The 13,216-nt window shown below is 40.2% G+C and overlaps 2 protein-coding genes and 1 long non-coding RNA gene across 14 annotated transcripts; 2 read left to right on the top strand and 1 right to left on the bottom strand.

Annotated features, from left to right (window-relative positions):
- Nucleotides 1-712: 712 nt before the first annotated feature.
- LOC116214829 lies at nt 713-3,749 on the top strand. Of its 5 annotated transcripts, none has more exons than XR_004158351.1 (6): nt 713-937; nt 1,104-1,317; nt 1,600-1,707; nt 2,070-2,212; nt 2,678-3,169; nt 3,270-3,749. It is a non-coding gene; the product is annotated as an uncharacterized LOC116214829 (long non-coding RNA). The 5 variants fall into 5 exon arrangements; XR_004158348.1 differs by having other exon boundaries at nt 2,070-2,950; nt 3,081-3,169; XR_004158350.1 differs by having other exon boundaries at nt 2,070-2,950; nt 3,027-3,169.
- A 2,604-nt stretch (nt 3,750-6,353) lies between these two features.
- LOC116214614 (adenylylsulfatase HINT3) lies at nt 6,354-11,862 on the bottom strand. 8 transcript variants are annotated; one of them, XR_004158291.1, is made up of 10 exons: nt 11,461-11,862; nt 10,544-10,599; nt 9,758-9,815; nt 9,386-9,452; nt 9,037-9,092; nt 8,902-8,955; nt 8,711-8,813; nt 8,364-8,449; nt 8,154-8,204; nt 6,354-7,319 (listed from the first exon to the last, which is right to left on the bottom strand). XR_004158291.1 is itself a non-coding variant. In XM_031550000.1 (9 exons), the coding sequence occupies exons 1-8, from the start codon at nt 11,671-11,673 to the stop codon at nt 8,373-8,375; spliced, it is 684 nt and encodes a 227-aa protein (XP_031405860.1). In that variant the 5' UTR covers nt 11,674-11,862; the 3' UTR covers nt 7,584-8,204; nt 8,364-8,372. The 8 variants fall into 8 exon arrangements, 2 of the variants coding, with proteins under 2 accessions (XP_031405860.1, XP_031405859.1); XR_004158288.1 differs by lacking the exon at nt 6,354-7,319 and adding exons at nt 7,584-7,715; nt 7,891-7,994 and having other exon boundaries at nt 8,154-8,449; XR_004158289.1 differs by lacking the exon at nt 6,354-7,319 and adding an exon at nt 7,584-8,088.
- Nucleotides 6,448-7,509, top strand: LOC116214612. Its single transcript, XM_031549998.1, has one exon. The coding sequence runs from the start codon at nt 6,477-6,479 to the stop codon at nt 7,338-7,340; it is 864 nt and encodes a 287-aa protein (XP_031405858.1). The 5' UTR covers nt 6,448-6,476; the 3' UTR covers nt 7,341-7,509.
- Nucleotides 11,863-13,216: the final 1,354 nt, after the last annotated feature.

The following is a 13,216-nucleotide window of genomic DNA, read 5'->3' as shown; positions in this document are numbered from 1 at the left end:
GATTAAATTACAATTTTAGGTAAAACCAATTTCTAAAATTTTATGTTGTAATGACAGTAATTGTGTAACATACTTAACGTATGCTACTCACCGTAAAATATCATGGAACTGAAAAATAATGGGAAGGGAGGCGGGGGGTAGAAGTCGTCTTCAAGATTCGGGGATATCATATCCCCATGGCCGGAGAGGCAGACAAAGTAGTTATTTATCTTCGAGATTGATGATCCTGGCCACGTTTCCAGCTTTTGAATAACCAACCAAAGACATATCCTACTGTAAAATTGAATCTGTATATTACTATACGACCATGCATGAGAGTTCAGACACGGCCATTCAAACATTCGAACATAGTAAAAATAAATAGTCAATATAAAAGAACTAACCGATGCCAGCAGTGTATGCTGCAAGCAAGAAAACAAATATACAAAAGCCAAGCCCTAACTAACCTATAGGGGCATGAGAAGTGAAGTTTTTCTTTCTAAAATAAATTTCTTAGAATATAGAAAAATGCCAGGGACAAAATATTGGCCATGCTTACCAACACGACTTATCATCTTGGGCCCACCTTGATATGCCAAATCGGCAACACTATCTTGTGGATATATCTCCTCCACAATTATCTCTCATTGATCTATCAATATCTTTGATATTATCTCTTAAATATCCTGTTGATAGATATCTTATATCGTAACGATATATTTCCTATCTCTAACCCAAGCCAAAAGAGTCGAGGCCAAGGGAAAATCAGCAAGCCTCAGCTGAAGCAGGCGGTCCTTTGAACGTTGATCGGAAGATATCTCAGTTAGAAAGCATGAATAACAATCGTCTTAAAGATGATGAGCAAAAGTTCGGTCGCTCTACCCATAACAAGCAGCGACTAGTTGAGCAAAAGGCCGATACATCTCTAATGGAATTATTACAGGAGCAACATACTGAGGTAGAACTGCTTAAGTATATATTAGTTATGGTTTATATATTACTCCTTAGGATAAACAGGCGTTCATCTTTGATGAATCGTGAAATGGCAAGGGTCAGAAAGATTTTAAGATGTATATTCTTTCACTTCCCCCATGCTCATGTTGAATGGTGTTGTCATTGTTTAGGTATGTAATAAACTTGGTATTGGTCTTCAAGAATATGACTTAGAAAAGGCGCGGCTTAATGAGCTTCTCGATGCAGAGGTAAATGGAAGGCCTAGTCAAGTTGGATAACTTTTATGCTTACCTTTCATTGTTGAACAGTATAGTGCCTCGGAAACAGTGTTGATTGATGTGGTTGGCAGAGAGAGCTTACTCGAACGTATGAGCCTCGACGCAGGTTGGTTTCACTTCTCATATCGATCGGCAGGTCCTTCTAAGTATATATGTGTGTAAATATATATGGAATATATCAATATTGATGCTAGTTTCTGCCTTCTCAAACATTCATTTGCTGCACGCTTCAATATAGCCTTTCCTTATTAATAGTTATCCTTCAAAAGCAACAACTGGGTGAGCTCTCTTTTTTCAACCTGTTCCTATGAAGGTCTAATTGAGGTTTCTTTCTCTCTCTAGCTTTAGTTTTAGGTGCTTGATTGACTTGGTTATGCCATGCCATCAGGTTAAAGATCAAGCTATTCAGGTAAGCACTCAAGAACTGGAAGATATGACGGCTCTCACTCAACATGGACAAAAGGCAGTTCCTGAAGAGACAAATCAAGCTATTGAGGTATTCACTCGATGAAATTCATCTAACGTAACGTGTATCATGGTTCCTGCGGTTAGCTGTGAGTGATTCTTTTGATCAAATACCCCAAGTCACTAGCAGGATCAAGTTTCATTTCAATTCAAATGAAATGAGGAAATTATGGTGGAATGGTCCAAAACTTTGAGAGTACAAAATATTAGTATTTGTTATTGGTTGATTATGGAAAACTGCAACAAGAACTCATTCCTATTGCATGTTAGCAAGCTAAAATATATAGTTAGATAGATTAACAGATGAGACATTCTTTTACTGAGTTAACATAAAGTGGCTCGTTTTAATTTTTTATTTTTCTCTCTCTCTGAATCAATATCTTGACACACTAGTAGGAAGACGTTGGACTAATAGGTCGAAGGAAGGGTGGTAATTGCTCAAATCGGCTATGCAATATGCCCGATAAGGTTCTTCTTCAGATCCTGTCTTTCCTCCCATTGAAGGATGCGGTGAGGACCAGCATATTATCTAAAAGGTGGGGTCACTTGGGGGCCTTGGTTCCTGATCTTCACTTCACAGAATCTGACTTTCCTACTAAGCCGCTCTTCCTGGATGCTCTTCGAGGCGGATCTCCTATAAGAGCCTTTTTCTATCTTTTGTGGCGTAGTTGGTCCTGTATCCTGCATCGGGAAATTGATTACTTCTTCTGTGACATGCTGTGGTGTAGAGAATCTCTCTCTATTCCTCTATAACTCTGCAGGGGCTTATAAATTACCTTCCTCCATATTCCAGTGTGGAACTTAAGAAATGCTCCACGTGAAATCTCGCTGCATCCTCGAACTCCCTTCTTCAATTTGTCTTTCGAACCTCAAGGTCTTGATTCTTGATGAGGTCATATTTGAGGATAAAGATTCAGTAGAGAAGTTGTTTTCCTGTCCGTTACTTGAAAAGTTAGAAATCATGAACTGAAACTCGAAAGCGTACATGTTTCTGCCCCCAGGCTTCAACATTTGTTAGTCTGCAACTACGATGGCAAAGGATTTTCATATGACCTTCAATTGCACATCAATGGAGCTTCTCTCAAGTCCTTCGTCTGTAACATTGGCTACGCCAACCAACAATGCATATTCGGGGAGACCACTCATCTAGTTGAGGCCAATGTAGGGCTTCAACCATGTCATGGGAAAGAAAATTTATTTGGGATCTATGGTTATATTTCCTGTCAGTACTCTCCAACTTGAAGGAATTATCTCTAGATTACGAACTTATCGAGGTATGCTTACTTTCCGACATTTCCATCTTTCAACTGTGATTTTATTTTTTATTCACCTTTTTGTTCCATCCTTAAGAACTTGCCGAAAGGGATGAGGTTCCTCTGTTCAGTAATACGATAAAGTTAACAGTGGATTGGAGACATTCATCCTCACTCGTTAAGGGCCTTTGGGCGATCTTCAGAACGTCTCCTCGTCTTCAAACTTTGTGTTTTTATTGGGTAAGTCAACTCCGAGAGAAATATATCTATCTATTCAAACGTTTGCTTTATTTGCTGCGAACAGAGTCCTAATGAATGGTTTCACCGTCATGACTATTAGGAATTCGGCGACTGGAGCGTGGAGAATGCAACAGATGGAGAGCTAGGCCCAGTGCTTTCATGTTTCCTGACAGAGCTCAAAGAGATCTCTATCAGGTTTTTAGGTGAATATCATCAGGAAGAGATTTTCTTGGTAGGAGCTTTCCTTGGGACGGCAGCAGCTTTAGAAGAAGTGGCCATCGCATTTAACGAGAACGAACTGGACATCAAAAAATATCGTAGCTCTACTGGAAGATTTAAGGAAGTTCCCCATGGGGTCAAAAAATGTTCGAATCTTGTTGGAACCACTACCTCGGCGTTATTATGGAGGATCCATCTCAGGAAATTGAAGGGGGCAGTTCATCTTCTACTCTTGAACTTCTGTGTTCTCTCTCTTTTTTCCTTGTTTTCTTGGATTATATATTTTGGTGACATTGATGTGATTTTGCTCTCTTAAAGGCAGGACTGAGATAATTTTATTAAGCAAGAAATGCTCCGATATTCAAACTCTTTTATTGTTGATTTTCTCGAGTGCGAGGGTGGGAAAAAATTCCAAGGGAAATTGTCAGAAATCCATCAACTTCCGATAAATTTCCAACACCTCTTCGACCCTTTTGTCTGTCGGAAAACGCACGAACTCTTGTAGTGTGTACTTAACCTGTTCAAAGGAGAAGTGACTACAGGCGCTCGGAAATCATGCTTCAAGCTAAGAAGAAAAACTCGATAAGGGCCTTGGGTAATCTGTCCGAGCTTGAAATCGAGGATTTGGGACAGGTGGACTCGAGAGTCCGAGTGTCCGAAATTCCATAAACTGAATATAAAACCTTAAAGTCTCTGGCCCTTCAGCTGGAACATGTACAAGCCAAGCCAGTGTTCTTCCCGAAAGTACAGGAAGGGATAACTATCATATATATGTTGAGAGATGCAATGAGAGCGGAACCATTTACATAATAAATTTCGAACACCACGTTAACAAATATAGCTCTAGACAGCCAGAAATTGTCTATTTTTAATTCATCGTCCTGCCATGCATCTAATTTAGTATCGTGATCAATCGTCTCGCGACAATTCAATCCAAGCTGTAAGCTGTTGATAGCTACAATCCATGACCAGCACCTCAGCTGTTGAAGGCAGCACGGAGAAGTTCAAGAGCGAGTCTTGCAGTGCCATACTATACGTAAGATTGCCATCATGTACGCTCACTAGGTGCCGGTTTAGAACCTGACTTTGAGGGACGGGTGATTCACTTGTAATTGCTTAGTATATATATGTCAATACTGAAAACTCTGAATGGTTTAAGGGTTAGAAATATCGAATCAAGATAGGTCATTATCTATCACATACATACCATCATTCTTGTCTTATCACTTCCGGTCATAAAGGAGGTCCATAAACCTAGTACATTGAAATATCTTTAAATATCTAATTAGGACCAAGCTAAATATCCTATCATTGTAGAGAATCTCTCTCTACCCCTCCATAACTCTGATGAGGCTTACAGATTACCTTTCTCCATATTGCAGTGTGAAGCCTTACAAATGCTTCATGTGAAATCTCGTTGCATCCTTAAACTCCCTTCTTCAATTTCTCTTTCGAATCTCAAGGTCCTGATTCTTAGTGAGGCCATATTTGAGGATAAAGATTCAGTAGAGAAGTCATTTTCCTATCCGTTTACTCGAAAAGTTAAAAATCATGGATTGCAATCGGGTGAAACTCAAAAGAGTACGCGTTTCTGCCCCCAAGCTTCAATATATATCCATCTACAATTCCGAGTTCAGCAACAGTTCTTCATATGACCTCCAATTGCACATCGATGGAGCTGGTCTCAAGTCCTTCTTTATGTAATGTTTGTAGCGGCGTTAAGTAGAATTTTCCTGGGAAAAATATAGATTAGGATTGTCAATAAGCTGCATTACATTTAAAACAATAACTCAAATTGAAAAAAAAAAGTAAAAAAAAAAAGAAAGAAAAGAAAATGATGTTAGATTCTTTCTTCTTTTAGCCAAAAATATGTTAGATCCTTTTTTTATAGGTATTCTATCGGTATACATATCCATGGATGTCATTTGCCTAACTTACTACTAACTGGGTATTAAGGTACATTTTAACTTAAACGCTGAGGTACGTGATAAGCAAGCATGTGGGTTAAGTTACAACTTTATATCCACATGTATGTTGATATTTTATTATTATTATTATTATTACGAATAAAACGGTCGGTAGCAGTGAAGGCAACATTGTCGTTCTCTCTACGTAATGTATGTCGATAGTTGTAAATTGTTCGGTCTGATGTAGACTAGATCTCAGAGATAAGTTCCGACCTAAGTAATACTCAAGCTACGTCTCTCTAAGAAAAGTGGATTAGGTTATAGCCATCGGACAAACATTTAATTGTACTCATTCATATATAACTGTCAAACTATTCATCGTTAATCTTCTCATAAAAATAGATATATATCCTCCTTCTCTAATCAGATACAACATGTACAAAAGCTATTATTCTGTCCATCATAGGGGACTCCCGATGGGTTTATAAAAAGATGTAACTAAATTGATAAATGGAAGTATAAACGTCAGAGGCATGCTCGATTGTCATGAAAAATTAAGGATAAAATAAAATTGATGGTTGTTGAATGATCAAATTGATGGTTCTATGTACCAACGAGGGGTTGGATCCGCCGGTAAATTGACAACAAGCAGTAGGTCAAGTCCAGGGTTCGATTCTCTCGGGGGTCGGCATCTAGAATTTAATGGCGGGCCCCCCTACAATACACCGCCCAGTGGACTAGTCGGTTGCTACGGCGCCGGACACCATCGACAAAAAAAAAATGATGGTTCTATGTGCCGACGGATAGCAAATCAGAACCATCCACATGGGGAGCCCATACGGGCAAGCATAAACTCAGGTGCCGTTGGATATGCTCCTATGGAGCAGCCAGTGCCCAGTCAGATACTCCAAGGCATATCCACTTCCTACAATTATTGACCAATTTTCTACTCGAATTATTCGTTCATTATTAATTATTATGTTCCCAAAATGTTCCACTATGAATTAATACTATTTTTAAAAATTATTTGTGGAAGAATATTCCACGAGAAATTCCCATGCAAAAAATAGCTTTTCTCGCTCTTCTACGGAGGAATGCATTAGCTTTATATAGCTTTATTCTTCTGCTCTCGATTGAAGCTGACAACACAGATTCACACTTCTCTCGAGAGATTATTATCAATGGCAGGTTTCATTCGAACTAAGCGAGTCACTGGCCCGATCCACGACCGAGTCCGGGCCCGACTCATCGGCCATATCAGCTCTGCCAGCAGCGGGAGCGAGGCTGATCAATCTCCCTGCCTATCCGAACTCGTTTACGGCTTTCTGGAGGAAGACGTTGATGGTGAGCCAGAAACAACGCGTGGTTACTTGTCTGACTCAGACCGAGCCGGCTCGCCCCCTGACTCTACGGATGCGATCGAGAAGGTTTTGGAACAGTGGGCCAAAGCCGTTAGTTTAGACTCTTACAGAAACCTCCTGCAAGATCACATTTTAGAGGCGATGAAGGTGTTTCCAAGCGGGATGATGCTCAGTGGCGCTGCTCTTCTCCGGCAAAGGGTGGTGGTCTTTTTACAGAAGAGCGGCCACAATGCTGCTGTCTGCAAGACAAGGTGGGAGTCCTCTGGCAGCCTGACTGCCGGCAATTACGAGTTCATCGACGTGGTTATGCCAGGATTAGGCGGGGAGAGCCGGTACCTCATTGACCTGGACTTTGCCTCCCAATTCGAGATTGCAAGGCCGACGAGCCAGTACTCAAGGCTGCTGCAGACCCTGCCGAGGGTCTTCATCGGCCAGGGCGATGTCCTGAAGGCGATCGTGAAAGAGATGAGCAGAGCGGCCAAGAGATCTCTGAAGAGCAGAGGCCTCTCAGTTCCGCCGTGGAGGAAGAGCCGTTACATGCAGAACAAGTGGCTCAGCCCGTACCACCAGACCGTCAATCCAGTTCCGGCAACTGTTCCGGTCAATGCCAACATTGCCGTCCCATGCTGTTGGGTGGGCTTCGACGACGCCGTAGATGGCCGTCTGGTCCTCCGTACGAGATAATTTACATGAATAAATTTCGCTAGCAGTAGATAATAATATTATCATCAGGAATTATTTTGATCTAATTTTCTTCTCTCGAAATATTTTAACTGAAAAGGCAAAAGAAGACGAGCCTAAGCAGGAAGGAAGTCATCTCCGTTGAGGACTAACGGCGAACTTTTAGCCAGTATATACGGTAGACGTTCCGGGACCTATACTTGCAGTACTCAGGTGTAATATACCAAGCAATGAAGATAAAACAACTAAATCAAAAAAAGATGTATTGCAGTAACGCACGCTCCAACAATTGATCTAAAAGTCACAGATTCGATACATGATAGGACTATCTTTATCCATTTATTAGTTATTTAGGATTTATCTTCCATTATACTAGGCCTGCAGAAGATTTTAAATTCGATTATCAGTAATTGGACTTTTTGAAGAAACATTTTTTTTTTAATTTCAATTCTATTCCCCTCAAACTCTATTCTCCATTAATTCTAATTCCCTCTATTTCATTCTTGCAAACCAAACGCCATGTAAAGGTAAAGGAAATACTCCCACTCAACACCTGAACTGTTTAGGAGTCCCCGAGGACCGTCTTAGTGGTAGGCCCGACATAGCTAACGATCTCGTGTGCGATTGAATGGTTCATATACTGGACCGTAGAATATACCGCGAAAAATAAAACAAAGTAAGATGTGTAATTGATGGCGACTTAAACCCCACAGCTCATCTACTGGATAAGGTCCTTTACGTCTTCCTTTCTCTGGGGAAAAAAATTTGTCACGTCCCTGTAATTCTATAGGGGAGACGAGGCAAACGTGAAATTACCTTTGAATCCTCATAGGGGCAGTCGTCCCTTGACCGTGAGAAAGGGCAACTGTGGAAGAACGAAAGCAGCCTATCAAAGATCAGGACCGCCCGGTGGCTCTTCATGAAGCTCATAGGCTCCTCATCTTGCCATCTTTTGACTACGAATAAAAGCGAACCATGGACTTCCTTTAAAACCGAAAAATGAAAGTGTTACAAACAGTGGCTTATCTGTTGGGTTCATGGAGCAGAGTTTGCTCTGATCCCGTAAGGCTCTGCCCTGCGTGCTGGTCGGGTGCATCCCAGAGGACCGATCCCTGAAGTGGACATGTCCCAGTAGGACAATTTTCAACGAGCGAGTCGAGAGTAAGATATTCGTAGTGAAGTGCGAAATGTGGGCAGTTTCTAACGCAAACTAAATAACGCTTCTCATTTCACACAAAAAGAGGAGCGACAAAATTCTGAGTTGCAGGAAAGACTCCCTAAAGAATGAGCTATGTGATGTAAGACACAATGGAGGCAAACTTATCTTTCAATCCTGTACAATGCATATGTTCATGAGAGACTAGATTCTTGACCTTTGCTCTCTTCGGATGCGTTCGATAACGACATCTCTTCCCGAACTCGCTCCGCGAGTTGATAAGCCTCCGGGTCGAAGTTCAACTGCCGCCTTCGCAAACTCTGCAGCAACTTTCAAGAATCACGTACTTCTTCCACATGCTCTTGGCTCTTGCCATGTAAAAACATGAAGGAGAAGTGTAAAGTTTACCTCGGAGGTCCATAGACAGTCGCTTGTCTTACGTGGGATGATGTGGATATGAGTCTGATAGATTAACAGAATAGGATCAGAATCAAACAGAAACAATCACATTCCTCGTGTGAAATGTTCTAATGTCTTACTCACATGAAATATAACTTGGCCTGCAGCAGCACCGTTGTTAACTAACAAGTTGAAGGAATCTACAGAATCAAAGATAACAACGTTAGATGCGAGAACTACATTGACATTCTGTTTGTGGAATGATATGCTTAATACAACACCACCGTGCACCAAGATGATCAAAGTTCGGCATCAGTAATATTTGTATAGTGGAATGCCCCAAAAAGTTCTATACTGTCTGACTGGCTTTTTATTTTCTGTTTATTTTTCTTTAACGAAAACTTGCTCTAAGTTCTCACATCATAAGATCCGTTAAGGATTGATGTAGCTTTATAAACCATACAAGTGGCAACAAAGGGGCCTTGATACATACCACAACTGGTGGCTCGCATTACTGCACTGCCAATGAAAGGTGCTTTTGAACACATTGCAGCTACCACCTGCATATAATTCCCATGTTAACAAGCTGTGCTAAGAATATCATTTTTTACTGAACACTGAATTAAGGATCAGGTTTCATGTCTCTGTTCACAAGGGCAAAACGACAATTCCTCCACAAGATGTGAGTGGAGCTTTCTAATGGCAGGTGAGATACTTTTATAGCTCAAAAAATTCCTCCATTGAATAATTTCATGAAAAAATGTCAGAAAGAGGAAAAGGTTGGGCCACCAATAAGTTGATACAGACAGTTGGGAAGTTGTTTGGACAATAAAGTGAAACTGATGTTTGTCAACTATCGACTTACAGATGGAGGAGTTGCTTCCAAGGAAGAATAATGAGATTTTGGTATGATAAGACAGTGCCTGCAAGCAAGAGAACACATTACAGAGTCAGTAAACCAGTGAAGCAATACAGAGAATCAAGAATTAAGCAAGTCAAATAAAAACAACCTAAACTTGATATGAATCTCTAAAACACAAGTTCTAGCCCTTCGCAGTTGTGGATAGAGTGAAGTCTAAGAAAGTAATGTCCAATATACTGAAAGCAAAACCAGGTAGTAGACACAGAAACTGATAGATCAACTTCTCCAGATCAACTGTCAGCTCTTAAAATTCATTAATTAAAAAAGTCAGCATCTGAACTGGAAATTAAAACATCTTTCATTTTGCCTTTAGCAGTAGTATGGTCCAAATGTTAGAATGATTCCTCTCACTAACGTTAATGTTCTTTCAGATTGCAGCCACAAGAGACAAGCCCAGAAAAACACAGTAAAAGCCCCAGAAATGCATGCCTTTTTTTTTTGGGGATAAGTCAGAAACGCATGCTTCTATAAGTCACTAACAATGAAAACAGATCATAAGGTAACACGGGATGATCACATGTACAATAAGAATAACATCAAGCAAGGATGATTCTCAGATTAAATAATGTGAAACATCAAGCAAGGAGGATTCACGTATTAGATCATGTGAACAGCTTATTCAGTGAAATATTTAATATCCTTGATACTAATCATACTGGGAGATCAAAACGCAAAAGAGGTGCTCCAATAATAGTATTATTAAAGCTCGTTGGACACATAGTACCTTACCCGGGAGTTAGTGGCTTTGAATCCAAAATACACAAGCACTTGTCATCTTCATAAAGCTGCAAATATAATTTAGAACAGGAGAAAGAAAATCAGAACCCCTAAACATCAATAAACGCATCCTTCAGAATTATGCACTTCACTTGTTTAGAAGTTTCATGCAGAGAACAAAACAGTTTTTTGAACTATCAATCATCTCTCCTTTCCGATTCTTGCAGCTTCTAAGGGACAAAAGTATAAGTACTTATACTTTACCAGATCACAAAAAAAGAAGAAGAACAAAGGGCCGTAACTTCGTATTACCATATGCAATTCTCAAGTCATAGTGCAACAAGACATCATATGAAATCACAGTGGGAGAAAAAAAGTCATGCGAGAAGTTAATCAAACATGAAATTTGAGAGTTAAACAATGTGGCTCCTAGCTGTCCAACAAAACCAGAAATTCTTCCTCAAATAATCTCCTCCCCCTATGCCATTTAAATCCTAAAGAACCTAAACTATATAGAACTTCTAAAGAACGTGCAACTTTGCACGCGAACCGAATCCAATTTACATCGCGCTATCGAATTCAAATGCCAAAAATATGAGCAGAAATAACCCATTCCTCCATCTTCCTATTCTGAATTTCCAGAAGATGTATAGCCCAGACTCGATTAAGCCCATCAACCACAAGACAGCAACCTATCAAGACAATATTCATATGCTCACCAAATCAACGCCTAAGTCTACGACGGTTTTGCCTACCGAAACTTCAGAAATTACAGAACTTTGATTGACCAGAATGTCAGAAACTCAGCTCTGCAGGTACCGGACCAGGTACGAGCGTTGCTTCCTTCAACTTTTCACATTATTGGATAAGCTTACAGACGAAAATAAGCTACTTGGTAATGGAAGAGGAAGGCAGAGCCGCAGAGTTACACGGAAGGCAGGGGACTCGCCACGGATAATCTTACAGAAGACGCAGTCTCTCTTCGAATTCCTCTTCTCCCCGTCATTCAACCTCGGCTCCTCGTCGTTGTCGAAGGAGCAATTGGAAGCGGCCAGAGGAGTCAAACCTGAGCTGGAACAGGGAAGAGCAACGGGGGGGCGGAGATGGTTGCTGATAATCGCGAGCCTCCGTCGGTACTCCATTATCCCGGCCCGGGGGATTAAGTCATCAACGGCTGGGCGGCGACGGCGGAGGTTCACGGCATCACTGTGGCGGGCCCTTCGCTTCTGTGGCGGAGAGGAGATTTAGCAGTGGACTGAATTTGGAACAGAGGCTGAGAGAGAGAGAGAGAGGAGAAGCAGAGGACAACTCAGAGAGAATTATTTTGTTTTGTATCGGATTTTTTTTTATTTTTCATTTTTATATTCATTTTCTAGTAAAAATATTTAATTTTTTTAATATAAAAGAGATTTGATGTGAAACTGAAAATCAATTATAATTAATTAATTGAATTTCCGGTTGAATAATTATTCCAAATTTAGCATAGAAAGGAAAGGATTGGTTGTTGATTGGCTTATCCACATGAGGTGAGGACCTTTGGTACGTACCTGTCAGATGCTTGGATGCATCTGCCTCCAACCAATTGTTTATTTAACGCTAATTATCCGCGATCTTGATTGATTATGCACGCCGGGCAACTTAGATCGAGACCAATCACGATAATCGAATACTACTGCATTGCAAGTTCTAACTATGTCAACAACCATATCATGTTAGATTTTCAGAGGATTTTGTGAATCTTCAAATATGGAGTCCAAATAGCCATAAGGTCCCGATAGGCGATAAGTACATTGATGATATCGATGTAGGGTTGGTAGACATAAACTAAGCATAGTTATAGGGTACTAGCTAGGGGTGTGCACAGATACCGGGTATGCTCGGAACTGGTCGAAAACTACCTGTTAAGGTAAGATTCGGATAGCTCGTATTAAAAATAAGGCAGGGTCCAAGTATTAAAATGATAAACCGGTAAAAATCGATTTCGGTTCCGGCATACAAGGTACCCGGAACTTGAACTGAAATCGGTACCCGGACCCGTAATAAGTGAGCAAGAATGAGTTTGCATCAGAAAATTATTTGCCGTGAGCTGGGGAGACATGCTCGATAAATGGAAGTTGATTGTGCATTCAATTAATTCATCCTTAATTTTTTCAGGGATGAGAGGACTGAACAAGTTAATATATTAATTGATGAGACATATTAATCTTTGTTGTAGATGTATTGTGAATTAATCTAAATCTATATCGACATTTTATTTTATGTGATTATCAATTATGAATGAACATTTTCGGTTTTATTTAGCGAGATAAAAAAATTTACAGGTTCCAACGGGGTTTATGGTATAATACAAGTTCCGGTTCCATGACTCAATAGGGTAGGGTCTGATTCCAAAATCTTGGAACATGTTCCTTACAGGGTAGGATCCGGAATAGTGAAAAAAATAGGATACACCCCCATAGTACTAGCCAATGTGTCTTGAAAGCATAGTGATAGGTTTTGCTAAAGGTTAATTCTTGAAATTAATTATTAAAATTCCTATTGTCAATGGCACATTGTGTCTTAGAAAATACCAATGAGTTTATGAAACACTAATAACCATTGAAACTCTTCTTTTGGAGAATTATAATGTGATAAATGAATTAATTTATGTTAAATTGCGGCAAAGCAGAAGTAGGAAGAGAGAGG

The sequence above is a fragment of the Punica granatum genome, chromosome 7 (assembly GCF_007655135.1).
Source record: "Punica granatum isolate Tunisia-2019 chromosome 7, ASM765513v2, whole genome shotgun sequence".
Taxonomy (NCBI): Eukaryota; Viridiplantae; Streptophyta; class Magnoliopsida; order Myrtales; family Lythraceae; genus Punica; species Punica granatum.
The sequence above is the reverse complement of the archived record's forward strand: the minus strand, read 5'-3'. Positions and strand labels throughout refer to the sequence as shown.